The following is a 27,566-nucleotide window of genomic DNA, read 5'->3' as shown; positions in this document are numbered from 1 at the left end:
GTGTCAAATTGCATTTTGATTAAAAAGAAAATTCTTTTCAACAGTAATGCAAAAGGCATGGAGAGAGAGAAATCCACAGGCCAGAATTTCTGCAGCACATGAAGCCTTAGAGTTAAATGAGTAAGTATATTTCCAATCTTTTGAAAATCCAGCACATGATCTAAATTATCCATGAATTTATCATCACATAATTTAGGTACATACTGAGAGTTGACTTTCAGTAACTTTTCCTATTTATAGGCACCGGGAGAACTGGCTTGTTCATCTGTTAATATTAAACTTACACTAACAGAACAGAGTTCTGACAGATTGTTCACATATGAAAGCCGAAGGGCATAAACCAACTTTTGGAAAGCAGTATGCAAATGATGGAAATAAATGATGACAAGCAGAAGTAAAATTGCTAATACTGATTTTTGAAATTCTCCCTGCATCCATGGCTGGCAACCATAGTGTAGCTGGACAGTCTTCATGACAACCTACTTGGTCACAGCCACTTTGCAGTGCTAAGTCATGGGATGAATGAGACTCTAACCGGGGGCCTTTGTAGCTCATCTGATCACACATTGATGCTAAAACAGATATTGCACAGTTGTTGGACCGTGTCACATCCTGAGTTTCCAGAAAACACCAGATAACTCCCTTGCTCAATGAATACTATACACAGAGCACAAAAATATAGAACAATGATCAATCCATATTACAAAAGAAGACAAAATTTTATAATACGATATTCACACTAGTTCCAATAATTGCAAATGTTATCCATTTTCAAAAATACCAAAATACGATATAAATTCAGCCTTCCAAGGAAAATATTGTGCACAATGTTCAGCACCCAAATGTATATGAATATAAATTTCTCCAGATATGCATAAAGGTAAGTTCTCAATGGCATGGCTCCGAATATAGAAGCATTTAATTATTAAAAATAATTTGTATTTGATGTATAGCCATGTGAGGTTAACATTGAGGCTTGAGTTGTTTACGTGTGCATCTCTTGATAAAGATACTTATTAAAATGGGGAGTATAATGATCAAAACTGAGAACTTACCTTTTTGCACATCTGGAGAATTCATATACATTTGCTGCCTGAGCCGGTCGGAATGGTGTTCTGGTGCGTTCCGGCTCAAAAAAAGCCCTGCATGCACTACTTTTCACATAAAGAGCTGTTTTCCTCCACTGAAGAACATGGGGCAGCCCTAATTGGCCTGAGAGCTCAGTGTGCAATTTTGGGGCCCTCCAGACCATGCACATGTTCTGTGGCAGTAAGGCAAACAAAATCCGCATGTTCATTTTTGTGCCCTAGCAAATGCCTTTCCATTTTCTAGTTCTGCTATTGATGACTGCTTTTGTCATTTGTTTCACTGATAGGTGTGCCACGGCTTATATTCTTTTGGCAGAAGAAGAAGCAACAACTATTGTGGAAGCAGAGAAATTGTTTAAGCAGGCCTTGAAGGCTGGCGAAGGCTGTTACAGGCGTAGCCAACAGCTTCAGCACCATGGTGCCCAGTACGAAGCCCAACACAGTAAGAGTCTTTCTCTGTATCTTTCTATATTTAAGAGACAGATTTCTGCAAGTCACTAAGAATAATCATTGTTCAAAGGGAAGTGGATTGGGGACTATATAATTATTTGTACATGTATAATATTTGTAACCAGGGCCATATTTATGTCATGGATTTGTGGGATTTTGAAGAATTGCAGATTGTGGTATTGTGCATGGAACTCAACGTCTTGAGAATCTCAGCTTTTATTTGTAAAAAGCAAATTTCTTGTGCATACAGCTGTGACGATGTGCTTGAAAGTATGTGGGAAATGCCTGCTGAAATCTGCAGAACCAGAGAGATGGTTAAATGAAGCTTAGAGCAGGGCTTCAGTGTCCTGTATAATTCTGTGCTCTTTCCCTGTTCCTAAAAAATTGTGAAAAAAATACTATAATATTATAGATAACAACAATAATAATATTAATAAATATATTCAAAATGATCAAATTGGAATAATTTATTTAGGATGAATAATTCATCTTCTGGGCACAAAATCTTTTTAGTCTAAAACATTACATTTTCTTGATTGAAAATCAGTCATCCAGTATATACGTGCATTGACTTGGAGAATACAACCCAAACAAGCGTTCAAGTTTAGCAGCTGAGAGCCAGAAACGTGATCCAGCTGTTACAGAGATAAATGCAGTATGATGATAGATTGCTGCTCTCATCGTATGTCAGGATGGCCTAACGACACCCTCAGTGTAAGGGTACTTTCTCCTTCACCTTTTCCAGACAGCTCTTAGCCCTGTCAGAAAGCTGGGGCAGAAAGCCTTTTCTTGCTTTCTTTGCTCTGATAACTACCACACACACCCCACCCCAGGCAAATCAGTCCCTTCTCTCTTGCGGTGTTACCTGAGGCAGATGCCATAGGGGTGTATTGCTTTAGGTGGGTGGGTTAATTAAATTTGCTAGGTATTTACAATCCATGGCATATCTGGTCTTTGTTGGTTGCATAATGCCCCCTTCCTAGGTGCACCTTTAGATATCTTTAGCATCATTCTCCTTTTCATCCTTCATTACAAATGCACTCAGGAGAGACCACCTGCTGCAAATGAATGAGCAACAGCTGACTCAAAAAACCAAAGGTACAGCTGCTCTTTTCAGATCACTCCTCATCTGGACTCCAGGGGCCTTAGGCAATATGGCTGCCAGGTCTAGAGGCTCTACCACACCAGAACATGGACCTCCAGTCAAGACCCTCCAATAGACAAGCTGGAACATGTCCAGAGGAGGGCAACAAAGATGGTGAGGGATCTGGAGACCAAGTTCTATCAGGAAAAATTGAAGGAGCTGGGTATGTTTAGTCTGAAGAGGAGATAACAAAGAGTTGATATGGTTGGGGTTTTGGATTATGTGGGGAAAGGGGGTTTAACCCGTTTCCCAGAGATTTTTCATGATCAGCTCCTCCACCAGCCTTTCCAAGCAGCCGGGGGGGGGGGGGAAGACAGGTAGCTCTAAGGCTGCCTGTAAGTTTCCCTCAACAAGGCAGGTAGCAGCCAAGATGGAGAGGACTGAGATCTTGAAAAGGACACTGGAGAAAAGGGTTAAACCTCTCTACCCCTCCCCCTGTACTCTGTTCCAAAGCAGGAGACCCCCTCAGCAAGGGAGATCCATTCATAGGTATTCCATAGTCCCCCAGCAAACTTCCATGGCAGAATAGGGAGTCTAAGCTGAGTCTCCCAGGTCCTAGTCTGACACTCTAACCACTACTCCACACTGAGGCTGCAATCACACACAATAAATAATGTACTTTCAAACCACTTTCAATGCATTTTCAACTGGATTTCGCCAGTTCCCACAGTAAAATCCAGTTGGAAAGTGCATTGAAAGTGGACTGAAAGTTCACTGAAAGTGCATTATTTAGTATGTGTGATCACAGTCACACTCAATACAAGCAGCTGTGCTGCTAATTCCAAAACTGCACTAAAAATTCAGAAGTTTTTTTTTTCATACTGCTTGGAAACACCAGGGTGTGGAATTAATGCAAGCATTACCAACACGCCTGTAAACAGAAGAGTCACTTTTCAGAAAAAGTGGGTTGCTGACCCTCCACAGGGTGTGTGATCTGTTGTTTCTGCGGGCCTAATAATTTCAGAAAGCAAATTAAATTATTTGAGAAAAGAAGGCTGTGTGTGCTGGAAGGGTCAAAGAAAGGCTGGTCATCAGTAGTACCCAGATGATGCAGGAAGTAGGGAGGAAAGCTCATAGGCAAGAAGATTTCCAGATATAGTACCTGGATTTTATTTTCAGACGGTGGGCATGCTGGTCTGCTGTCAAAGAGCTAGATTTGATTCCAGTTGCACTTAAAGGACCAATAAGAATTTTTTGGTATAAGATCCTTAGGCAGAAGTTCTGTTAAACAGATCTTCTGCCTGAAATATTGAAGAGTTACTATTAGAGTGATGCATGATCTCACTCCCTAATATTTTGTGATTGATTCCACCCCCTGTGGCTGCTATATTGTAGCTGCACCCACCACCCTGTGTCAAAATTCCAAATGTGCCATAGGTGCAAAAAGGCTAAGGACTCCTGGTATAGGGAAAGTTTCCCTAATAATCACATCTTCTCAGCTGTTTAATGTCTGCAGATTCTCTAACCATCAGTTTGCACAACAATGCAGGTCTACTCAGAACTCTACTCAAGTCTATTTAATTGGGGTTACTCCAAGGAAAATATTCTTAGCATTGCCCTGTCACTTTATTATAGCAGTTCTGGACTGTTTTATTAAATTGTTAATTGAATTGTCAACAGCCTCATTGCTTGTCTGCCTGAGATTTTTGATAATCTGGATTGTGCTGGTTAAATTGCAAGCAGAAAAGGGTAATCCTAGGTGGGTAGAGGACTTTACAAGATAGCCTTAGGATTTCTCTGAGGTCATTGTTGTATTTATTCTTTGCAAACGGTTCTTTGATGAAATAATAGGGTGTGGCAGAGCAAAAATATTGATGAATTTGCCTGTCTTTACCTGTCCAGGGGAAAGGAAAGAATCCAATATTCCAGTAACTGCTGCCAACATGGATTTAGTAAACAAGATCTTTCTTAAAATGTCTCAGATCAGACTGTGGAATTTATACACACACACACGGCTTTTTGGCAGAAAAAGCTCAGCAGGAACTCATTTGCATATTAGGCCACACCCCTGACATAACCATAGGGCCTTTTGCAGAAGAAGCCCAGCAGGAACTCATTTGCATATTAGGCCACACTTTCTGAAGCTCAGCCAGCTGGAACTGCATTCCTGTTCATTCCTGCTCAAAAAAAAGCCATACATATAGATATATAGATACACACACACCCTTAAAGGATATATGTTATAGTCTAATAGCGAAGTTGACCAGATCTTAAATCTGACCCCCCCCCCCAAACATTGGGGAGTTTTAACACACACACACATCCCCAATGATAAAAGGAGCATTGGTAGCTTTAAGCAATGGATTCCCTCAGTGACAGTTGCTAGACACCCACAACCCTTCCCACAGCGGGTCCATGGTTGATCTGCACTAGTAGTGCAAATGAGCAACCACGGACTGCTGCTGGGATCCTGTCCTTTCAGCGGCTGCTGTCTGATAGACCGGAAATAGACCAAACTCAAGTGGTTGCCAGTTCCCCTTACCTTGCAGGTGGAGGCCTTTAAGGGGTTCTGAGGGGTGGGCAGGATGTCCCACCCCAAATGATGTTTTGGACCACTTCTGGTAAAACCTGAAGTGGCCTGAAAAAACAGGAAGTGGGACACAGCCATTTGACTACGGGGAAGGGAAGGGACCACTCAAATGACTGCCAGCCATTTCACACAGCTGGTGGTGCTGATGGCCTAAACTTGATGCAAGCCTTCTCAGCAATTAGGGTCGCTAAGGCTGACAACCTTTTGAGTGGTCCCTTTGCTTCCTCCTAGGGACTGCTTCAAATGGCTGCTTCAGGGGCAGCACCAGGCCCCACCAATCAAAACTCTGTGTTAGTCTTCTGGCCCCACCGTCACTCTTCCTCTTTCCTTCCAGTCTTTTTTCCCCCCATGACATTGTGAGGATGTGGCTCTGCGCAGCATGACTGGGCTTTGCAGAGCTGAAGAGGAGCGAGAGGAAGAGGTGTGCAGCAGTTGCCTTCCCAGGGCTTTAGATTCCTGAGGTCAGACCAACTGGCTGCTGCTTTGGAGGAAGGCGGGCTCTCTCTCTGGCCTCCCAGTGCAACATCCCTGCTGAGTGCCCTCCTTGGCTCCGCCTCCTTCCAATCTCCCCATCTGGGAAGCTGTGACAGACTCGGGCAGGACTCAGCATGGCTGGGAGGGAGGGCGGCTGCTGCTCCTGCTGCTGCTTCTGCCACTGCCTGGCACACCCCTTAGCTCTGAGCCACTGGCTAGCTGGCCAGACTGAGGCAGCAATCTCTTGCTCCTCTCTTGCATGGCAGGCATGTCGGGGCAGCCTTCCCTCCAAGCGAAAACCTACTTGGCAGTTGAGGCTTGTGGGCACTCAGGGGTGTGCAGCCTCTCAGAGGGCCCCAGCAGTGCCTCCCACTTGAAGGCAAAGTAGGTGCCCACCAATGGCACTGCAATTGTGCCTGCCATGGCTGCCTTCTCTGAGGATTGCCTCACCAGAACCAGCCTAGCTCCAGTCACCCCACACTGACCTTTCTGGATCTGCAGCCTGGCTCCCCTAATGCCCCACACTGCCAGCTAGAAGTGAGTTGGTAGTGCTGCCACCTGGCCCAGACTTGCACCTCCTCCACCATCTTCCTGCTCAAGGGCTGCTTCCATCCTGTCACTTGAAAGGTTTGAAGAAAGTGGCGTTGGTTTGTTGTTTGTTGGGGGGGGGGAGTTGCCCCTGTCCCCCCCCCCCAAAAAAATTGTGGTTTTGTGCCCCACCAAATTTTAAATCCTGGCTACAGCCTTGGGCAGCACTTCTGGGTGTTTGGATCATTTCCATTTTTGGGGTTCTGTCATTTTGGGGTGGCATTTCTTCCCACTGGCCTGCTGGCCAGTGGTGGGAAAGCCCTACCTAAATTGGGGGATCCCCTGCCTGGACTCGGGCGACTGGGATCCCTACACACTCCACAAGTCCTTGAGGGTTTCCTGGAAGTGAGCCTGACCCAGTGGCGGGAACCACACAACTAGGCCATAGTTTTCCAAGGTAGAGGCTACTGGGGTGTGCAAGAGGAAGCTTAAGACAGAGGGCAGATAAGGGTTGGTTGGCTGTTCAGTGTGAAGGAGACAGGGTTACCAACTCCGGGTTAGGAAATACTTAGAAATTTGAAGGGGTTGAGCCTGAGGAGGGTGGGATTTGAGGAGGGGAAGGGACCTCAAGAAGGGTATATAATATGGTAGACTCAACCCTCCAAAGCAGCTATTTCCTCCAGGTGAACTAATACATTAGTTCAGATGCAAGCTGGAGATTTTTTAGAACCGCGATCCAGATGATAGAGATCAGTTCCTTGGGAGAAAACGGCTGCTTTGGAAGATGGCTTCTATGGCATTACACCCTGCTGAGGTCACTTCCCTTCCCAAACCTCCTCATCCCCAGGCTCCACCCCAAAATCTTCACATATTTCCCAACTTGGAGCTAGCGACTAGGGTTGGGCACTTAGCAGCTCTTGATGAATTTTGTGATGAATTTTGGCTAGTTTGTGATTCACAAGCTGCAGCCCAGCTACAAACCCCCATGAATGTTTAAGACAGTTGGGGAGAGCAAAAAGCAGGAGTTTAAACCCCTGCTTTCTCTTTCCTATGAAAGCCACCAAAAGATCAGAAACTTTGAGCTTCAGGCTCAAAACAGCTGATCCAGCTCCTGCTCAGCTGTTTTGGACATGAACCTGGTTTGGTCCATATGTGAGCTGACTGGGTTTGTGGTTCAGCTCATGAACTCCCTCTCTCCACCATTCAAAGCAGAGACTTTTGTCTCGCAACTGGGTTGCATCATGCAGGTACATGCACTCTCCTTACTATCTAGACCCAGGTGTTTCTGAGCTGCTAATCATCCACTTTGCCTTCTTTCCGGCATCTAATGATGGACCCTCCTCCAACTCCATTTCCATGGTTCTGGAGACAAGGGAGGTGAGATGCTATCTGGTTCTGAGTCCTGGGCCTGAACAACTGAGAAGCTGACTATGAATCGCTACTTGGCAGGGTTGCAGCAGCTTTCTGCAGCAGGTCGCCTGCAACTGATTGTGAGCTAGGGCCTCCTTCATCTACCCATTCCCAAAGCCAAATTAACAATTAGGCCAATTAGACACTGGCCTATGGGCCCCCATGCCTTTAGGGGCTCCAGATGAGTCTCCCCCCCCCACCCCAGCTTCCCTCCTGCTTGCAGCCCTCCCAGCCTGCACGTGCAGTCAGCAACTGAGCCGCTCTTTGCCCAACTTGCTTGGTGCGGCTGCTGCTGGTGTTACTGCCAAGTTTGCCTCTCTCTGCTTCTCCCCCGCAGCTTTGTCAAAGGAGCTTTTGAGAAGGTGCGTGCATGCTGCAGCAGGGAGCTGCAGATGGTGGGGTGGGTGCTCTGAGATAATTTGCAAAGGCCCCCCCCCCCAAGATTTTGACTGCCTAGGGGCCTCCACAGGGTTTAATTCAGCCCTGCCCATTCTTCTTCTTCAGAGTCCTTAGCCTTTTCAGGGTTGGCTGCACTTGGCTGATCCACTACAGAAGGGAATCAGGAAAATGGGAGAGGCTATGGAGCTTTCAGAAAAGGGAAATAGTGGGGGAGAGGGGAAGTGAGATGCTTCCTGCAAGGTCTTGTGGGTTCCTGCTTGTTGTTAACTATTTTTTGAGTTACCAAGAAGACACCAAGAAGTAAAGACAAGATTGTTTAATGATCTCCCATAGAACAATACTGGAAGTGTGTGGCTTTTGAGTTTTTTACTTAAAGTGATCAGTCAGAAAATAACTATTTAATATGAAATCAAACTGAAGCAATTTTTTCTCTTGCTGTATTTATTTTCTCTTTACAAATCACAGCCTATCTGAAAAGTCTAATTATGACTTCAGGATAAATGAGTATGAATTCTGAATATTTTCAGCATATATCTTGTTCTTTCTAGAAGGGACTTAAAAATAAATGGACTGTGCTCTGCAAATCTTCAGCGGACACATAAGAGAGCCAAAGTTAATCAGAAACAAGAGTATTGTCTTGATCCAGTTATTTTATAAATGATTAACTTTCCTGTTTAGTCCAAGACAGGGCATGTTACAATTATCAAAGGACACAGTTCTTGATTCTCAAGATTTTTAAAAAATACATCTTTATCAAATGATGCTATGTAATGACCTTCCATGTCACATCTGAAATTTGCTTCAGTCTCTCTGTGATTGGGGATAATGATGAGGTTGCAAGCAAGTTACTTGTAATATTGAGAAAAGTTTGATGTATACATCTAAAATATTGACAAAGATCCCATGTAAATCTTATTGTTGAGTGTCTATAGTTCCCTCATGTAGGTTCTCACTTTCACTTACAGACCCATCTTTTGGCATGACCCAAATGTAGGCAGTACCCAGCATATCAGATGGCATGTGGCCTGCCAATTTCTCCCCATTCCAACCCAGTGTTGGAAAGAAACCATACCTTGCTACTATAGTGCATTTCTCTTGTCAAGGTTATAAAATAGCCTGTTACCTAATAAACCATACATTATATGCATCGCTGTATCCTTTATTTCATATGCTAGTTAATTACTTAGGTTCTCTTATATGAGCCCATTAATTCTTTGAATATTCTTATTTTTAACATTTCAGCACAAAGGCTTTCCATGCGATTTTCGATACAATAAACTGGCACATATTTTGGTGTTAACTCCAGCCACTAAATATGGATTACCTAGAACTAGCATTTTTCGAGAATGGGAAAGTTTTCCAAAGGCATTATACCACAAACAAAACAACAACAACAACAAAGAAGAAGAGGAAGAGATTGGATTTATACCCCGTCCTTCACCTGGAGTCTCAGAGTGGCTTACAGTCTCCTTTCCCTTCCTCTCCCCACAACACACACCCTGTGAGGTAGATGGGGCTGAGAGAGCTCTCCTGAGAACTGCTCTTGAGAGAACAGCTCTGGGAGAGCTGTGACTGACCCAGGGTCATCCAGCAGCTGCATGTGGAGGAGTGAGGAATCAAACCCAGTTCTCCAGATTAGAGTACACCACTCTTACCCACTATACCAGACTGGCGTCCCCAAAAGCCTCCAAACAAACCAAACCCCAGTCAATAAAATGTTATGATCATGTTATTATAGGGGTACTACCTCAAGCAGCTACAATTACTGGTACTATCTCTGTAGTCAGCTACTGGAACTATTAAAAAAATTAGAAGCGACAGCTCAGGGAGCTTGGCAGCCAGGGGGGTTGTATCTGCCACTAAGGTGGCAGTCAGGCCCCAGGCTCCAAGACAAGAGCCAATTTACAGCAGGCCGGTCAATGGGGGGCAGCCCCCACCTGGGCAAGCCAGGAAGCCTATGGTTTCATTGGGGTCCATTTCAGAAGCCACCGCTCGGGACCGGGCCCCTCAGTTTGCTCCGGCTCCAACTCTGGCACTAAGCATGGATTACCCAGAAGTATGGGAGTTTTCCAAAGGGCAGTATTCTACCAGTAGTAAGCAAAAAAGCAAACAACCCCCTCGCAAACAACAACAACTAAAACAGGAAATGACACATTACAATCATGCTACCTATTAGTACCTCTCTTTTCAGCTATTTGAAATACAAACAAACCAGCCCAGAAATACCAGTAGTGTTGTTCTCTTATGATTTCCACTGTAGTGGATGCTGCTTGTACTAGCATTAAAGAGATGATAGGACTCTGTAGGTCTTATCCATTTGTCTTCTCATCTCAAAACTTTAGGTAAGTTTCATTCTTCAAAAGTGTGCACATAAAATTTAGCAGCCTTTTCCGTGTCCTCCATGAACAGTTACAGATAGATATAGTTGTTAGGAGATCCATTTTTCTTTCTTTCTAAAAACAGGCAGGTATTGGTGGGGCCGGTCTGGATCAAAGCCATGTCATGGTTAACCCTTTTCCCATGTCATTTTCCCTGATTTAAGTTGTGTCTGATAACTGCTGTTTGACCTGCTGGATGAAACATATTGATATGGTACCTGTATGTTTCCCTACAGGACAAATAGTTACTCTTTCAGAATTTGTGGGAAATCCATTCATACATTTCCTACTCGGGTGAAAGATACACAACCATGTATGGCAAACATGGGAAAGACTGTTGGATTTCCTTTGTGCACTGATACTGGCTACGGCTGACTGAAACCTTTGTTAGGCATTTGTTCATAAGAATCCAGATAATAACAAGTAGGAAACAATACAATTATATAATAACAGAAAATGCCATTTAGAACTATAAACATCTAAATTTAGTATAAAATCAAGGATAGACTAAATAATGATCCTGTCAATACTTCTTTGTTTCTTCCCTAACCTGATAAACTCAGGCAACCATTCAGCTCAGTTTGATTATTGTCCACCCCTGAAAATAGACAAGGAGATACTAATATTTGTTGAAACATGCATACAAGTAGAGTGAATATTTGTTTAAAGCTTAAATAGCACAGATATTACTTTCCAACTTTGCTGAGAATTCTCAGCCTCGGTTAGGAGTGGCTGAGAGGTGATATGATCACTATCTTCAAGTACTTGAAGAGCTATCATCTAGAGGATGGTGTGAAATCGTTTTCTGTGGCCCCAGAAGGTAGGCCCAGAACCAATGGGTTGAAATTAAATCAAAAGAATTTCCAGTTCAACATTAGGAAGAACTTCCTGACAGTTAGAGCGATTCCTCAGTGGAACAGGCTTCCTTGGGAGGTGGTAGGCTCTCCTTCCTTGGAGGTTTTTAAACAGAAGCTAGATGCCCATCTAACAGCAATGAAGATCCTGTGAATTTAGGGGGAGGTATTTGTGAGCTTCCTGCATTGTGCAGGGGGTTGGACTAGATAACCCTGGAGGTTCCAGCTCTATGGTTCTATGATTCTAGTACCAATACTGGGGGAGGGGGGAATAAACTGAAAGGTATAAGATGGGATGAAAAGAGTGAAACTAAAGGGGGAGGAACAGATAAGGCAAACAAACAAACAAACCAAGATAGAGGAGGGAAGGGTGTATTAGTGAAGTGGGGGAAAACAAAAGTTGCCAGGGGAAGAAACGGGAGGGGGAATAAGACACTGATACCATATGCAGTCCCCGGAGGTCATATCTAGGCACCAACGCATAGGATCACAATTTTTCAATACCATACCACAAATAGGATATATTATTTACAATGCAAAAAGTGCATCATAAAGGGATGATTTGACTTAACAATATAACTAAAAGCATCTCTTGCCTATCAGAATTCAGCGTCAAAATCAAAGAAAAAAGCAGTGGGCTGATAATAGCTTTACTGAAGTTGCCCAGCTTTATATAAGTTGCACAGAAAGTAACCTGTTCACAGTGCCATCCTAAACAGAGTCACACCATTATGAATTCATTGAAGTCCATGGACTTAGAAAGGTATAACTCTGCTAAGGACTGTATTCACAGTCATAATAGTACATTCAAGTGGCAACATTTGTAATTAATTGAATGGAAGCATTTGTGGAGCTTTGGATAGTGTAATTACTGCTTGAGTAAATCAAGTGTAATCCAAGAAAGTTCCCTGTATTTTGGAAGCATGTGGATTTATACAAAAGAATAGATTTCAGCGACAAGATTCACTGATAGTATTCTGGAGATGTGGGGCTAAAACCCTTCTCTTGCCTGTTCAAATGTACATCTTGACTAACCCAGTTAGCAACCAATGGACACCAACTTTCAATCCTTGGAACTAACAGCAGAAGTCAATCTTTGTTTCTATTGTATTCTCATGAATGCCTTTTATATTCAATGCTAAGCAATTTAAGGAAAAGGTGTATACTCATTGGCGGTATTAAATTGGACCTTTTGTTCTGTCTATTTCTGCAAACACTCAACCTCCTAAAACCTTTTCCCCCTCCTTCTTTCCCTCTCCCTCTCCTTCTCTTTCTCTCTCTCTCTCTCCCCAGGACGGGACACTAATGTATTAGTCTACATTAAAAGGAGGCTGGCTATGTGTGCAAGAAAGCTGGGGAGGACCAGGGAAGCTGTGAAAATGATGAGAGATGTGAGTTTGGATTTGTTAATCTTTGCCTATTGCTGTGCCAAGTCAGAAGCATAGCAAGGATTAGAGAGCATTTTGCTTGCAGTCCTATGTGTAACGAAGGTGATATCTCCACTGTTTTACCTAGTTTCTTTTATGGGTCTTTTCAGACCCCCTCCCTTACCTTTATACTTGAGAAAATTGAGAGAGGACTTTGAGCTCACATATTTATTCCCCCTCTGCTCCATCACTACAGGAAGGAAATAATATCTGAACTGGGATTTCCCACTGTTATTTTACGAAGGAAGCTGTTTTATACTAAAGGTCAAAGCCTGTCCCACTCTTTGATGAATTCAATGTCCAGGATAAGGGAGATCCTATTTTTAAATAGCTCTAGGATCTCCTAGTGTAGATATTGACTTTAATGTACAGTGAGGGAAGTGGGGAAAGATCAGGGAGAAAGAATGCTAGCCCTAAGATCACCCCTAATGTTACGATTCATATATATGATGGCAAAGGAGTAACATCCAGTGATGTTTATTTTAAGATGTCCTCACAATCTAGTGAGATGTGCTTCAAAGGAGACTGAGAATGCAAAACTGAATGCAATTATTTTATGATTTGGAAAGAAGATGGGAGATGTCAGGTGCTAAAAAATTCTTGAAAATATAAAGTAAAGGATCTCAGTGTTATAAATACCATATAGTTCCTCAACTGGAGGTGGGAAGAAATGTCCCTAAGTCATATCCAATTGACTAGTCCTCTTCAATTAGCTTGCTGAGGATTTGGACTTTGCTGCTGATCTAGTCACCACTGGTTCCAGACCAATTTCTGCTGCCTTCAGTTGGATTCTTTATAATTATAACACAATTTATGAATGTGTGCAGCAGCGTACCATAAGACCATGTGACACCTGGGATTTGGGTGCCAATATGAAAAAAAGGAATGGGCTGGTCTCATTACTATTACTTTCAATTTTCTAGGCCACTGCCATCATAAACAATTTTTTTCAGTTCTTATGGGGAATTGTTGGGTATTAGACCACCCGACATGCCTCGTTGAGTGCAGTAGCATCCTCAAAGTCATGATCTCTGCAGAGAGCCATTAATGGTGTGGGTATGCCCTTGTGAAGGATTGCCTCACAAGGGCACAGAGCAGCCAACTAAGAAGAAGAAGACCGCAGATTTATACCCCGCCCTTCTCTCTGAATCAGCGTGGCTTATGATCTCCTTTATCTTCTTCCCCCACAACAGACACCCTGTGAGGTGGGTGGGGCTGAGAGAGCTCTTACAGCAGCTGCCCTTTCAAGGACAACTCCTATGAGAGCTATGGCTGACCCAAGGCCATTCCAGCAGCTGCAGGTGGAGGAGAAGGGAATCAAACCCAGTTCTCCCAGATAAGAGTCTGCACACTTAGCCACTACACCAAACTAAGCCAGTTCTGAATGGTGAAAGCCAAGTAAAGATATCTTTGTCTTTTTGTTTCTGTACAACAGACATACATAACTAGATGTACTCTATATGATTGATGGCTGTTTTTTAGGGATAAGGGAGATAGGGTAGAGGCTATAAGTTTATTTGGAAGAATGAAGGAGGCTTTGAGAAAGTGAAGAGATTAGCCCAAGTGTAGATGTTGAAAACAGCATGATAGGGATATACATAGGCAAGATAGACATTCAGGGGACTCCACAGTTATTATAATAATAATAATAGCAGCCTGATCTGAACTCAAAATGCCTAGGAAAGGATGTTAAGAGCAGCCAAGTGTCAGTTAAAGAGAAGGAGGGATCTGCCTTTCAAAGCTTGCTTTCTGTGCCTGTCCTTTCAGGGGTGCATCTGGTAGTGACTAGAGAAGAGGCAATTTCTGTGGTTGCACCTTGCCTGTGGAATGCTCTCCCATCTTGAGGCTCACCTGGCACCCACTTTACTTTCTTTTTGGCTCCAGGCCCAAACCCATCTTTTTACCCAGGCTTTTAATTAGTGGTTTTATCTTACTAGCTTTTTAATAATCTGCTTGTGTTCTATGACAGTTTTTATGCTACTTATATTCAGTGGTTTATTTTTAATGGCTCATTTTAAAATTGTGATATTTACACTTGTAAGCTGCCTTGGGCAGGACTCTGAAGATACAGCATAGAAATATCCTAAATAAATAAATAGCTATACCTACTTAAGCCCTTGAGTGTTTATAGGCTTCTGGAGGAGGAGATTTTGAAGGGACTGAGATTTTTAACTCCCCCCCCCCCCCCCCGCACACTAGCATGCAGTTCCTCACATTTATATACCAATAATTTAAAAGTATTGATGGATTATTATTACTCATTTCATTTATAGTCCACCTTTTTTAATTGGACCAAAGGTGTGTTACAAGTATGATAAGCAACTTCTCAGACAATCGTTTAATGCATTACAAAATCTAATAGTATTTGAATCTAAAGACTTCTAGTAAGACCAAAAAATGCAGTTGAGCTAAACTTGTAGGACTGGGGGAAGAATGCAAACAATGCAAGCAAACACATCTGTTTAAGGCAACAGGCCCAACAATATAGGGGCCTATTTATGCTCAAGACACAGGATTAATTAGTGGCATTTTTTGGAACTGTTAACTGACACACACATATCTTGATTTTTTTATGAACAGTATTGAAGTCAGTATTTTAAGATGCATTTTCTTGATGGATACAAAAGAGTATGTTTAGCAACCTCTCCTTCCTTCTTAGACATTGCCACTGTCTTAACCAGGGGTTTTTTTTATAGAAAAAGCCCAGCAGGAACTCATTTTCATATTAGGCCACACCCCCTGATGACTCGCCACTCAGAGCTGTGTAAGAGCCGAATGTGCCAACTAGAAAAAACTGATTTCTGCTGTGATCTATTGCCTGAGCATGGATTCCAATTTAAGTTGCAGCTTGGAAGAAGACTTTATGATGAAAACATGTGATAAGCCTAGGGAGCATGTTGCCACTTTTGTGCCAGCATCATAGTTGCATACTACTGTGAAATGATTACAGTCTTCTCTGATTTCATCAAGCCTTCTATCCACTATAACAGGGGTGGCCAACAGTAGCTCCCCAGATGTTTTTTGCTTACAACTCCCATCAGCCCCAGTCAGCATGGCCAATGGCTGGGGCTGATGGGAGTTGTAGGCAAAAAACATCTAGAGAGGTACCCTTGGCCACCCCTGTACTATAAGAAGACAGTGCTTCAGTAATTATGGCTTCAAGTTACAGGCTGATGAACAGAGAGACTATTTGGAAGCGTCTCCCTCCCCCCTCCCCTGCCTCTTCCTCCCTCTCTCTCTCTTTCTCTCTTTCAGCCCATTGTGGGGGAGGGCAATAGATGATATAGACAGTAGAATGAGAGGACATCCGCTTGCCTCAACCAAAGGCCTGGCAAAATATAAAAGGACTGCTTCTTTAAGAGGACATTCTGACTTTTGTTGGGTGTAAATCTTGTATGAATGAAATAATTACTTGGGGAAGTCGTATGAATGATATAAATGTATGAAATTAACAAAATTGTACACACCTTCAGTATAAGGTTTATTAATAATTGTTGATTAAAATAATGGATGATTGAATAAGTGTACTATTTTGCACAGTGTTAACTTGAGTTGCACCCAACTGGGGATTGGCAACCCTAGCACACATTTTTGTGATCTCACTGGGGCAATTTACTCACATTACTGAATGTAACCATCTGCTGTATTTCAACCAACTTCTTCAATAAAATGAAATAGCCTAGTGGGTAGAGTTTTTCTCCAAACAAACAGAGGGATTGAGAGCCATGCTGTTCACACACACACACCCCTGGAACTTTCCTCTTGCCAGATTTAAAGGCACACACACATTCAGAAACGCAAACAGTTGCAAGCCTCTTCTAAACCTGCCAAGGCTTAAAGGAACATGGTGGCCGTTGGGGCAGGACTTCCCCCCACCAGCCAGCTAGCTGGTAGCAGGAAGGAGCCTAAAAAGCTGAGGGATCCCCTGCTGGGACCTGGGGACTGGCAAGCCTACTTACATTGCAGTGTTAAATCATAAAAATAGCTACAGTAACAATGTTCCCACCTTTTCAATTTTACAACAAAGAAGCAGCCTTCTTCAGATGACTCTCTCATAATCTCTGTGCATGATAAACTTGGAAGCAAGTGTTTAAATTGAGAGCAGCTTTCCATATTTTTCATTGCACATAGAAGTGTGATGCCTGAACTTGGAGTTTCCTTCTTCATATAAATATGGTAACTTCCTGTTCCCTTTCAAGGAGTTTATAGGCTGTGTTGTCAAGATATGTGTTCAGATCAACATGGTTGGCTGGATCCAACTCTAGGTTCTGCTTAGATGCACACAATTTACTGTACATACAACACAATGCCTCAGCTGAGAGATACCAAGGTGGATCCAATGCCACATTTCCTCAGGTGCAAGGACTTCCACCTTTGGAACTTGACTTTTGTGATTCCCTCCTTCCACAGCAGCCCAAAATGGCCCATGAAATGCTGTGGGTAGAAGTACATGGGTGGGGGGCCCTTGTACCACTAGGAAGTGCTGGGTTAGATGCAACCAGGTGTCTTCCAGCAGACGCATTATGTTCTTTGTATGGTGAACTGAGCATGAGAACCTTATTCTAATCTCATTGTGTGTAACATTTTTGTACAGGAAGAGGAAAAGTTCCACAAAAGAGCAAACCAGTGTAGAATTTATTAGGGTTTGTAGAATCTTTCGGGATCAAGTACCGTGTTCTACTGGAGAAAGTTTTCCTTCCAGACGTTTCGTTCTCAGCTGCGGAGAACATCCTCAGTGGCGTTGCAGCCGGAGCAGGCGCTCTGACCTTCTTGGCTGCTGTGCATTGAGTGTAGAATTTCTCAGTCCAATCCTATGCACAGTTACTCCAGTTTAAGTATTGCCTACTGTGGGCTTAGGACTGCACTGTTAGTTTGGATAGAGCTGCCTAGCCACTATCAGTGTCTATTGTACCATGTGCCCGGGCCCTGTAATAAAAATGTTATTGGTGTATAGCTTTTGAGGATGTTACACTCTTGATACTGTTATCCGCCACATGGCTGATCATCATCGTCGTCATCATCATCATCATCTAGATTTGATTAATCACCCAATCCTTGCAAGTAGGGTTCTGAGCGATGTAGAAAATGGAATTTTAATTGCCTTAAAATAGTAAAGTTCTTATGTGAAATTTCATGTTACACACAGGTCAATTATTCTTTCCCTCACAGTTTTTATCTTTTACAAATTATTGTTGTTGGGCTGTGGTTTCAAAAGGGAATCTGGTGCATTGCATTTATCATCTTGCCCCTTGAGGCCAGAACTGGGGTTTCCCATATTCTTATAAACATATTCACTTCCTAGATTTGAATCCAGGAGCACCTTAGAGACCAACAACATTTTTAGGGTATAAGATATCTGATGAAGGGAGATTTGTCTCTCAGAAGTTTATACCCTGAAACTCTTGTTGGTTTCTAAGGTGCTACTGAACTCGAATCTTGCTGTTCCACTGCAGACTGATGCAACAACCCTCTGATATCAGAGCCACTTCCGACTTCCTTTTCTGTTGAGAAAAATCTCTCACCACCGAGTTCCTCGGCCCAGTCCCCATCCCTGTGAAATCAGAGGAGAGTTTCCAGACATTCTTAGACTTTTCTGCCTCTGATTTTGGAAATTTTAACACTTCTGAATATGAGTTACTTCATATCTGGAATGTGCTGCTAACCTCAAAAACATTTCTCGAATAAAAGAATACCTTTTAAGTATGAGAACACAATTAAAATCTAAGCTTTCATACCCTTATCAGTAAAAATAGAAGCATTTCTGGGGAAGAGACACCTAATAGTGTCTGATGTGGCTATTTCTGGGGAAGAGACGCCTAATAGTGTCTGATGTGGCTATATAGTTATCAAACAGATTTTAATATTGATAGTGCTTTATTTTCTGCAACAGGGTCAATTTGATTTAGCATTTATGTGTTATCTTGATAATCACCCAGCTTTTCTGCCTGTGTATTCTTTGCTGTCATTAGTCATCTGTGTGATTCTATGGTGAGTTCATTGCTTTTAAGCCTGGTGGGTTGAATTTGTTTTTTGGATAGACTTTTAGGCACACGTTATGGCCCCTTCACATCTATTTCTTTCTTTTGCATACACATATACACAGACATATGTATTTGTTTTTCTTCAAATCTTAGTGGTCACTTATAGAATAGCAAAGCCTATTACCGAGATTAAGTACTTAAAATTGGTGGTATTTTTCTACAGAAATGATGGGCAGCAAAATCACTGCTGGTCAGCGCAAGTAGTCCTTACTACCTTTATCAATCAGAGAAGAGTGAGGATTTGCACAGGCCTGGTCTGACAGAGCAAATCACCTACATGTTTACCTGTGACAGTAATATTTTGTGGTGCATTCACAAAGCAGCCTTTGATTGCAGACCCACATCCAAGATCACTTTAGATTTCACTGGGAAGGGTAATAAAGCAGGAGAAATTTGGCTCAGAGGAATCTGTCCCCTGAGGCAAATTCCTTTCCTCCCCAGAATGGCTTAGGCTCCATTTTGCATCTTAATGTCCTCTTCTAAGCCCAATATCCCCTAACCCAGTTCGTTGTGCTGTGATCAGACATCCCTCCATTCTGGTTAAAAAGGATTGATTTTGAAAGGTACACAGCAGGGAGCACATATCTGAAATGGCAGTTCCCTCCCGTCATTACATCCTAGACTGGGGAGGCCTGCTGTCCCAGTCTGGAGCTCATTCCCTGATACCATTTCACAAGGTGGTAGTGGGGAAATCAGGACAAAATAGGGACAAAATCTCCACCAGGGTGCCAACTAGGGCTGGCAACCCCTACCCTAAACGTTGTTGCTGTTCAGTCGCACAGTAGAGTCCAACTCTTTGTGACCCCATGGACAAATTATCCTACCCTAAACTGAAAGGAAATGTGGCAAGCCTTCAGTCTAAAGGACAAACTACACATGACTTCAGAGTTCTGTGATTTGAACTCTTGATCTGGTGTTTGGCCCAAAAAAGCAGCTGGGGAAAGCCTGATACGGATAAGGGCCATGGCACTGGGGAAGTGGGAATTAATCACCCCAATGCCACTTGTCTGACTTGATTTCAGCCATGATATAGGAAAAAAGACAGGCACCTGACTTTCCCCATAATTTTACTTAAAGCAGGGGGAAGAGCACATTATCAACAAGGGAAATGGCTAAGCTGAGGAATAGTTAGCCTCTTCTCCAGCACTGCAATCCTGATCCAGATTAGTTCTCTCTATGGTTGCTGTTTAGGGTCAAGTAACACATCTGGCATTCAAATCATAGAGCTCTAAAGTCATGTGTGGTTTGACCCTAAGTCCTAGCCCTTCTTAACAGAGGGCCAAACTACATATCATGTTCTCAAATGAGCTGGGTCTAGGCTCCCTGGGCCCAGCTCTCTTTCTCCACAGAAGATGGCAATTTAAAAGTCTACAAGGGCCTGATTTGGTTTAGGACTGCAGCATGAGGGGGGGGGGGCTCCTCTACGAGTCTCCGTTTTCTATAGAAACACTCCCCCCACCCCGTAATTTCCTTTCCTTTCCTTTCCTTTCCTTTCCTTTCCTTTCCTTTCCTTTCCTTTCCTTTCCTTTCCTTTCCTTTCCTTTCCTTTCCTTTCCTTTCCTTTCCTTTCCTTTCCTTTCCTTTCCTTTCCTTTCCTTTCCTTTCCTTTCCTTATCGTTGTTGTTGCTCATCTATGCACAGTATGGTTTCTGTAGGGAGTTGTGTTAATTTAACACCAGTGTAAATTATGTTATGTTAATTTAACACCAACTCTAGGTGCTGATTTGACTTTGGAGCTGCAGAGGGCTTTGATCGAATAGATTGGCATCCAAAGGATGGAAGGTGTAAAGGAGAGTGTGCATTTTAAAAAATCTTATGTATATATAGACCACACTTCTGAGGTTGCCAGGGAAACCAACTAGCCTTATAGATAATGGGCTATATTGGTTGCTGGAAGTTGTAGATGTCCAGTCATACTTATAGTGAGTAGGACAGATAATCAGTAGCACATTTCAGGCTATCACAGTCTCAATTCCTGGGCTGGCTCCACATTTTGGAAGGCTCTGGGCAGACCGTGCCTGAACCCTCTCCCCTTCCCACTGCTGCACTTTCCATTGTGTCACTCTTCTGGCTCATCATGCACCCCTCCCCCACCACACGCCCATATGTCCTTCCCCACCAGCTTGCTTGCTTGCAAGCCCTCTCACCACCCATGATCCCAGCTGCATGTGCCACTTGAATGCCCTTCACACATGGTGCTGGGCAGGGCCTGCAGCTGGGACAGCTTCTGAGCATGCAAGCAGGGAGAGGACTTGCAGGTGAGAGGTGGCTGTGACCCACCAGAAGCACTGGGCTCCAGCGTTTGCCCCACCTTGGGGTAGGCGGACACTGGCCTTGCTCAAATTCACTTAGTAGATCTTTCTTGCTTTGAAGAACTTTCAAATGGGACAGCTATGACAGCATGTCAGAAATGTGCTGATCCAAAGCTGATATATTTCAGAGAAGCTTTGAATGATTAATCCCCACTGACCACTAATTCTGTGTGGCTTGGCTAGAATAAAAGACACCATCTACCAAGGGTAGAGCTGTGTGGATGGAGTGTTACCCCATTATTTATTTATCAAGCCTGTTGCATCCATGACTTAAGTGACATGTCACATGGTCAGTCCCAGCATCCTTTGTGCTAGGCTGGTTCTTTGGCCAAGCCACCTAAGCAAACCACTCAGGGTGAGGAGGGTGTTGCTGTGTGACAGAGGCTCAGCTTAGTCCTAGCATGCTTCTGCTGTGGGGAAAGAAAATGGGCATACCTGGGATGGCAGAATACGTTGAACTAATCTTTCATTTGTATGATGTTCTAGACTAGGTAGACTCACTGTGATTATATTGGTCTTACATTTCAGACCAATGATGAGCTTTTGTCCCCTAAACGTGTGGACAAATGGCAGAGCTGTGTATTAAGGCACATCTTCTTGTTGGGCTTGGCCTATTAATCCAAGCCTGAGTCCAAGGGATTGCTCTAGAAGCCACATGAGAGAAGGATTTCCAAAGACTTCGGGGAACATCTGTCAAGCCCAAAGGAAGTGAAACCAATGCACTTTAAATTAAACCAGTCATTTTTGCCTTGATATCAAGTTAGTCTTGTATGATTCCATCCTATTTTCTTTTTTTGTAGTTAATGAAGGAATTCCCTCTTCTCAGTATGTTCAACATCCATGAAAATTTGCTAGAAGCTCTGTTGGAGTTGCAAGCATATGCAGATGTTCAGGCAGTTTTAGCAAAATATGATGGTAAGTCCAAGTAACTCTTTCTGTATGCTGGGTGAGAAAGAAAAAAACAATTTCGTCAGACAGGTTCACTATACAGGAGGGAAAGGATTAGAGATTCTAACTCCTTTTAGCATTTAAGTTTTAACGTGTAAATTACACAGGGCAGCCGTATTAATCTGCTGTAAGCAAAATAACAAAGTCTTATGACACCGTAAACAGTAATGAATTATTATGGCATATCCTTTTGTAATCTCTCTTTCTCAGAAATTGACAAAATAAGCTTTGGCTTATGAAAGTTTGTGCCCAACAGGTTCAATAGTTTTTAATATGGGTACAAGACTTTGCTATTTTTCCCCTTCAGTTATTCATGTTACAGGTTTCAAAAGCGGTTGTTGTAGTAGAGTTGTTCCATGCTTAATATGTGTTTCCTCATCTTATTATATATTTTTTGTGACTAATATCGTAGTTTGGGGTTTGTAGTTTTATATCCCCTCCTTAATGTACTCCTTTTACTTTTATTTATTTATTTATTTTAACATCTGAAGGGCTTAATGGACCCTTAATGGTCTCATATCTGTGGTACAAGATTTTTACAGGCTTTACATTTCAATGAGGAGTATCTTTCTTCTCTTTTTCAACTTTCAGTGGTTCTCAAACTGTCATCCTTTAGAGGGCATAAGAAATGCCCTTCTGGGTCAGACCAGGAATTCATCTAGTAGAGTATCCTGCTTTCACACAATAGCCAGCCAGTTAACATGGAGAGCCAACAAGCAGTACACAGAGGCCTGAGCAGTCAAACTGCATTTGAATCCTTTCCCTCTCAGCACTTGTATCTAATTAATGGTGGCAGCTCTTAGCTGCCATTATTCTTAAAGAAACAATTCTTGCTATAGAATATTGAGTTAAAATGTAACCTTAGCCTTTTGAATGGGGAAAAAACCAGGCACAAACTAGCAAAAAAACCCATCACGCTGAACCACTTTAAGAAGAGCATCCACTTCTGACCACCGATGATTATGTAGACATCATGTGAAGGATTAACTGTTGGTTTATTACTTCCTTTTATCTCCAGCAATAATGAATAGCATGCTAATCCTCTACTGATTAATGTTCAGCCTCTATTGAGGACCAGTTTGGTCCACATTGTCCCCCTGCTTCCCTCAGGATAGAAGGCAGTAGACATAGCAATCTCAATATCGTTTTACTGGTTTCAGATATGAATTTTTTACAACTATCTCTACAGTGATATAGAGTCAGTTTGGTGTAGTGGTTAAGTGTATAGGCTCTTATCTGGGGGAACCCGGTTTGATTCTGCACTCCTCCACTTGCAGCTGCTGGAATGGCCTTGGGTCAACCATAGCTCTCGCAAGAGTTGTCCTTGAAAGGGCAGCTGCTGTGAGAGCCCTCTCAGCCCCCCCCCCACCTCACAGGGTGTCTGTTGTGGGGGAAGAAGATAAAGGAGATTGTAAGCCACTCTGAGACTCTGATTCAGAGAGAAGGGCGGGGTATAAATCTACGGTCTTCTTCTGTATTTACTATCGATCACTGCCTACTTATGTCAAAATCTAGCGGCGTACAGTCAACTTTGAATTGAGTGGTTTTAAATCCCACTGAGTGATTTTAAATTCCATTGATTTTGGTATGAGAATTCAGTATGTACTCAGATATTTGCCAGTGAAATTGGTGGGGTTTAGAGATACTTGATTGGTTAATATACTTTGCACCAGTTTCTGTATGCTTCCAAGCTTATTCTTTGTTCATGATTTCATGTTTCTCTCCAGAAACATAAATATTTGCTTCCTTGGTTAAATTTAAGAGGTTACACACCATTGTTGTGTAGAGTGGAATGGAACAGATAGGACACATTACCAGGTAGAATACCTAAAACAGAGGTGTTGAACTCATTTGTTACAAGGGCCGCACCTGACATAAATAGGTCTTTGTGGGGCCGGGCCATGAGAGTCATAAATTGTAACTTGAGGTACTGGAGATATAAACTTTGTAAAGGACACAGACAAACATGATTAAAGATATTATTTTTTAATTTAAAATACAAAACATGCTTAAAATTCTTGCTATGTTTTGTTAAAAATGGAAGGGTGGGGAATAGTGGGATTTGGCAATGCATTTTTTAAAATTAAAAATCAATAAAAAGCACAAGGATCACAGCAGAAATTAGAAATATAAAATGCTTTGAGCCTGGAAAAAAATGAAATAGCCAGTCATTACAAGCTTCTCCCCTCCCTCTCAGGTCTACTCAAATTGGCAGTGGCTCTCCACTGTAATAGCCCCCTTTGGCTGTGAGTTCCCAGATTAGAGTAGTCACTAGGCACCAGTTCTCAGGTCCAGTCAGCAGAGATAAGCTGGCTCAAAGCATAAACCCCTTTTTTTGTGTAAAACCAATTTATTATACTGCAATATATTGCGATAGCACATTATCCTTTGTTAATAAAAAATGATGCATATGCATTACATTTTCTCCATCCCTCCCCCTTTTAGTGACTTCTGGCAGTGTATTTTATTTAAGTTGTTAAAAAGGTAATAAATTTTATCTATTAAAGAATCTTCATTAAGAAATATATATATCAAAAAGTAAAAACCATAGGTTATTATTATAATCCATCTTCATAGTAGTCCTATAATCCTTAACAAAGAAACAAAAAAGATATAGTCCAATAATCTCGCTTTTTAACTGTAATCCATATAAAGTTTCTTTAGAGATAAACCATTGTCAAAAATTGTCAAGTATCCTTTAAGTTCCATTGTTTTTCCACGTACTTTTGAAATTTTCCCCATTCATTTTTAAACTTCTCTAAGTCTTGTTCTTTTAAGATTCTTGTAAGCTTGTCCATTTCACTCCATTTCATTGCCAGTTTGGTGTAGTGGTTAAGTGAGTGGACTCTTATCTGGGAGAACTGGGTTTGATTCCCCACTCCTCCACTTGCACCTGCTGGAATGGCCTTGGGTCAGCCATAACTCTGGCAGAGGTTGTCCTTGAAAGGGCAGCTGCTGTGAGAGCCCTCTCAGCCCCACCCACCTCACAGGGTGTCTGTTGTGGGGGGAGAAGATATAGGAGACTGTAAGCCGCTCTGAGTCTCTGATTCAGAGAGAAGGGCGGGGTATAAATCTGCAATTCTTCTTCTTCTTCAATGCATAACTTTCGAAACCCATTCCCACCTTTCTGATATTTTGTCTTGTTTCCACATCTGCACATACAATGTCTGTGCAGCTGAAAGCATATACCAAATTATCGTTCTATCTTGTTTTTGAAATGTTTCCATTTGTAATCTCAGCAAAAAAATGTCTGGCGCCTTCTTAATATTATATCCCAAAATTTTCAAAATCTTTCTGAATCATTTGCCAAAATTGTTTCGCCTTTTCACAAGTCCACCACATATGGTAGAAAGATCCTTTTTGTTTTTTACATTTCCAACATCTATCTGACACCTGATTGTTCATTTTTGCCCATTTCTTAGGTGTCATGTACCACCTATATAGCATTTTAAAGCAATTTTCTTATAACATGTAGATATTTTCATAGAGTTCTTCCATAAGTATTCCCATGACTCCATCTGTATTTCTTTATTTATATTTATTGCCCAGTTTATCATTCGTGATTTAACTACTTCATCTTCCATAGGCCATTTCAATAATAGTTTATATGTCTTTGAAATCAGCTTTTCACTTTCCCCAAACAGCACTCTCTCCAGTTCTGTTTGATCTTGTCTTATTCCATAATTCTTAATGTCCTGTTCAAGCAAACTCTTTATTTGTTGCATTTGAAACCAATTGTATTTGTATTGTATATCTTCGACTGACTTTAGTTCCACCTTTCCTCCTTGAATTTTTAACAATTGTTTATATGATAACCACTTTTCTTCTCTAATATATGAATACAATTTTATTACTTCTGTTGGCACAATCCAAAGCGGTTTCCTCTCATTTCCATATCTTTTATAATTCAACCAAGCATTTAACAAATTGCCTCTGATATAGAGATGCGAGAAGAAGCTGTCCATCTTTTTCCCCCCATAGTACATATAAGCATGCCATTCAAAAACATTTCCATGACCTTCTAGTGCTAATAGTTTTCTGTTTTGTAATGTCATCCATTCCTTAATCCATACCAGGCATACTGCATCATGATGTAGCTTTAAATTAGGCAGTTGAAATTCACCCCTTTCTTTCTCATCTGTTAGAATCTTCATTTCAATTCTTGGTTTTTTCCCGGCCCATACAAATTCTGAAAGTTTCCTTTGCCATTTGTTAAATTGTTTGTTGTCCTTCACTATTGGAATTGATTGAAACAGGAACATAATTCTCGGTAAGACATTCATCTTAATTGCAGAAATTCTGCCCAACATAGACAGATTCAGTTTGTTCCATTTTATCAAATATCCATCAATCTTAAGCCAAAGATTCTCATAGTTGTTTTTATATAGATCAATATTTTTTGTTGTTATTTCCACCCCCAAGTATTTAACTTTGGAGGTAACTTAACACTCTATTATCCTCTGTAGTTCTTCCTATTTGCTCTTCGACATATTTTTGCACAAAATTTTTGATTTTTCTTTGTTTATGTAAAAGCCTGCCACTTCTCCATATTCTTGTATCTTACGAAGCAATAATGGTGTTACATGAGTGGGATTTTCATTTATAAACATTACATAATCTGCAAATGCTCTGTATTTATAAGTAAAGCCTTTCACTTTCAGTCCTTCTATCCCTTTATCTTCTTGAATTTGCATTAGCAAAACCTCTAAAGTCATTATAAATTTCAGTGGAGATAGAGGGCAACCTTGTCTTGTTCTTTTACTTATTTTCATTTTTTCTGTTAAATCCGCATTAATACAGAGTCTTGCTGATTGTTCAAAATATATCGCCTTTACCATTCTTATAAAATCTTCTCCCAGTCTCAGTTTCTCCATTACTGCAAACATAAAGTCTCAATGACATTATCAAATGCTTTCTCAGCATCTGCAAAGAATAATGCTACTTCTTTTTCAGGATGTTTTTCATAGTATTCAATAATGTCTATAACTGTTCTAATGTTATCTCTAATTTGTCTCTTGGGAAGAAATCTTGCTTGTTCTTCTTTAATAAAAGTGTTCAAATGCTGTTTAAAGCGTTCTGCTAAAATTCTTGCATATATTTTATAGTCATTGTTAAGTAATGAAATTGGTCTATACTTTTTCACATTTGTAGCGTCTCTGTCTTCTTTTGGTATCAACAAAATTACTGCTTCTTTCCATGTGTTAGGAATTTTCCCACCTGTTCTTATAATGTTCATCAGTTTCTGAAGTTTTGGTAATAGCGTCTCCACAAGAACTTTATAACTTTTGCCGTAAAACCATCTGGACCTGGTGCTTTTCCTAATTTCATTGAATTAATCGCCTCCTCAATTTCTCCTCTCTCAATTGGTTTATTCAACATCTTCTCCATATTTTCTGTTAAGGAATTTACCTTGATTTTCTGTAGATACGCATCAATTTTCTTTCTATCCACGCTTTGACTTTTGAATAGCTTGGCATAGGATTTATAAAATTCCCTTTTAATTCCTTCATGATCAACGATGTCTTTTCCTCCCGACACAATTTAAGTACTTTTTTCTCCCTTTTTTTTTCATTTGCCAAGCAA

At 41.6% G+C, this 27,566-nt stretch overlaps 1 protein-coding gene across 5 annotated transcripts in view; it reads left to right on the top strand.

The window, feature by feature from the left end:
- Nucleotides 1-27,566, top strand: part of ST7 (suppression of tumorigenicity 7) — a 160,141-nt gene that overhangs the window by 97,151 nt on the left and 35,424 nt on the right. For all 5 annotated transcript variants that reach the window (XM_060244850.1, XM_060244851.1, XM_060244849.1 and 2 more), the window contains exons 6-9: nucleotides 45-120; nucleotides 1,376-1,530; nucleotides 12,549-12,646; nucleotides 21,836-21,950. In XM_060244850.1, the coding sequence (XP_060100833.1) occupies nucleotides 45-120; nucleotides 1,376-1,530; nucleotides 12,549-12,646; nucleotides 21,836-21,950 (444 nt within the window). The remainder of the gene's footprint in view (nucleotides 1-44; nucleotides 121-1,375; nucleotides 1,531-12,548; nucleotides 12,647-21,835; nucleotides 21,951-27,566) is intronic.

This window comes from Heteronotia binoei, chromosome 8 (assembly GCF_032191835.1).
Source record: "Heteronotia binoei isolate CCM8104 ecotype False Entrance Well chromosome 8, APGP_CSIRO_Hbin_v1, whole genome shotgun sequence".
NCBI classification, from domain to species: domain Eukaryota; kingdom Metazoa; phylum Chordata; class Lepidosauria; order Squamata; family Gekkonidae; genus Heteronotia; species Heteronotia binoei.
Note: the sequence above shows the minus strand (reverse complement) of the source record. Positions and strands in the feature narration are given on the sequence as shown.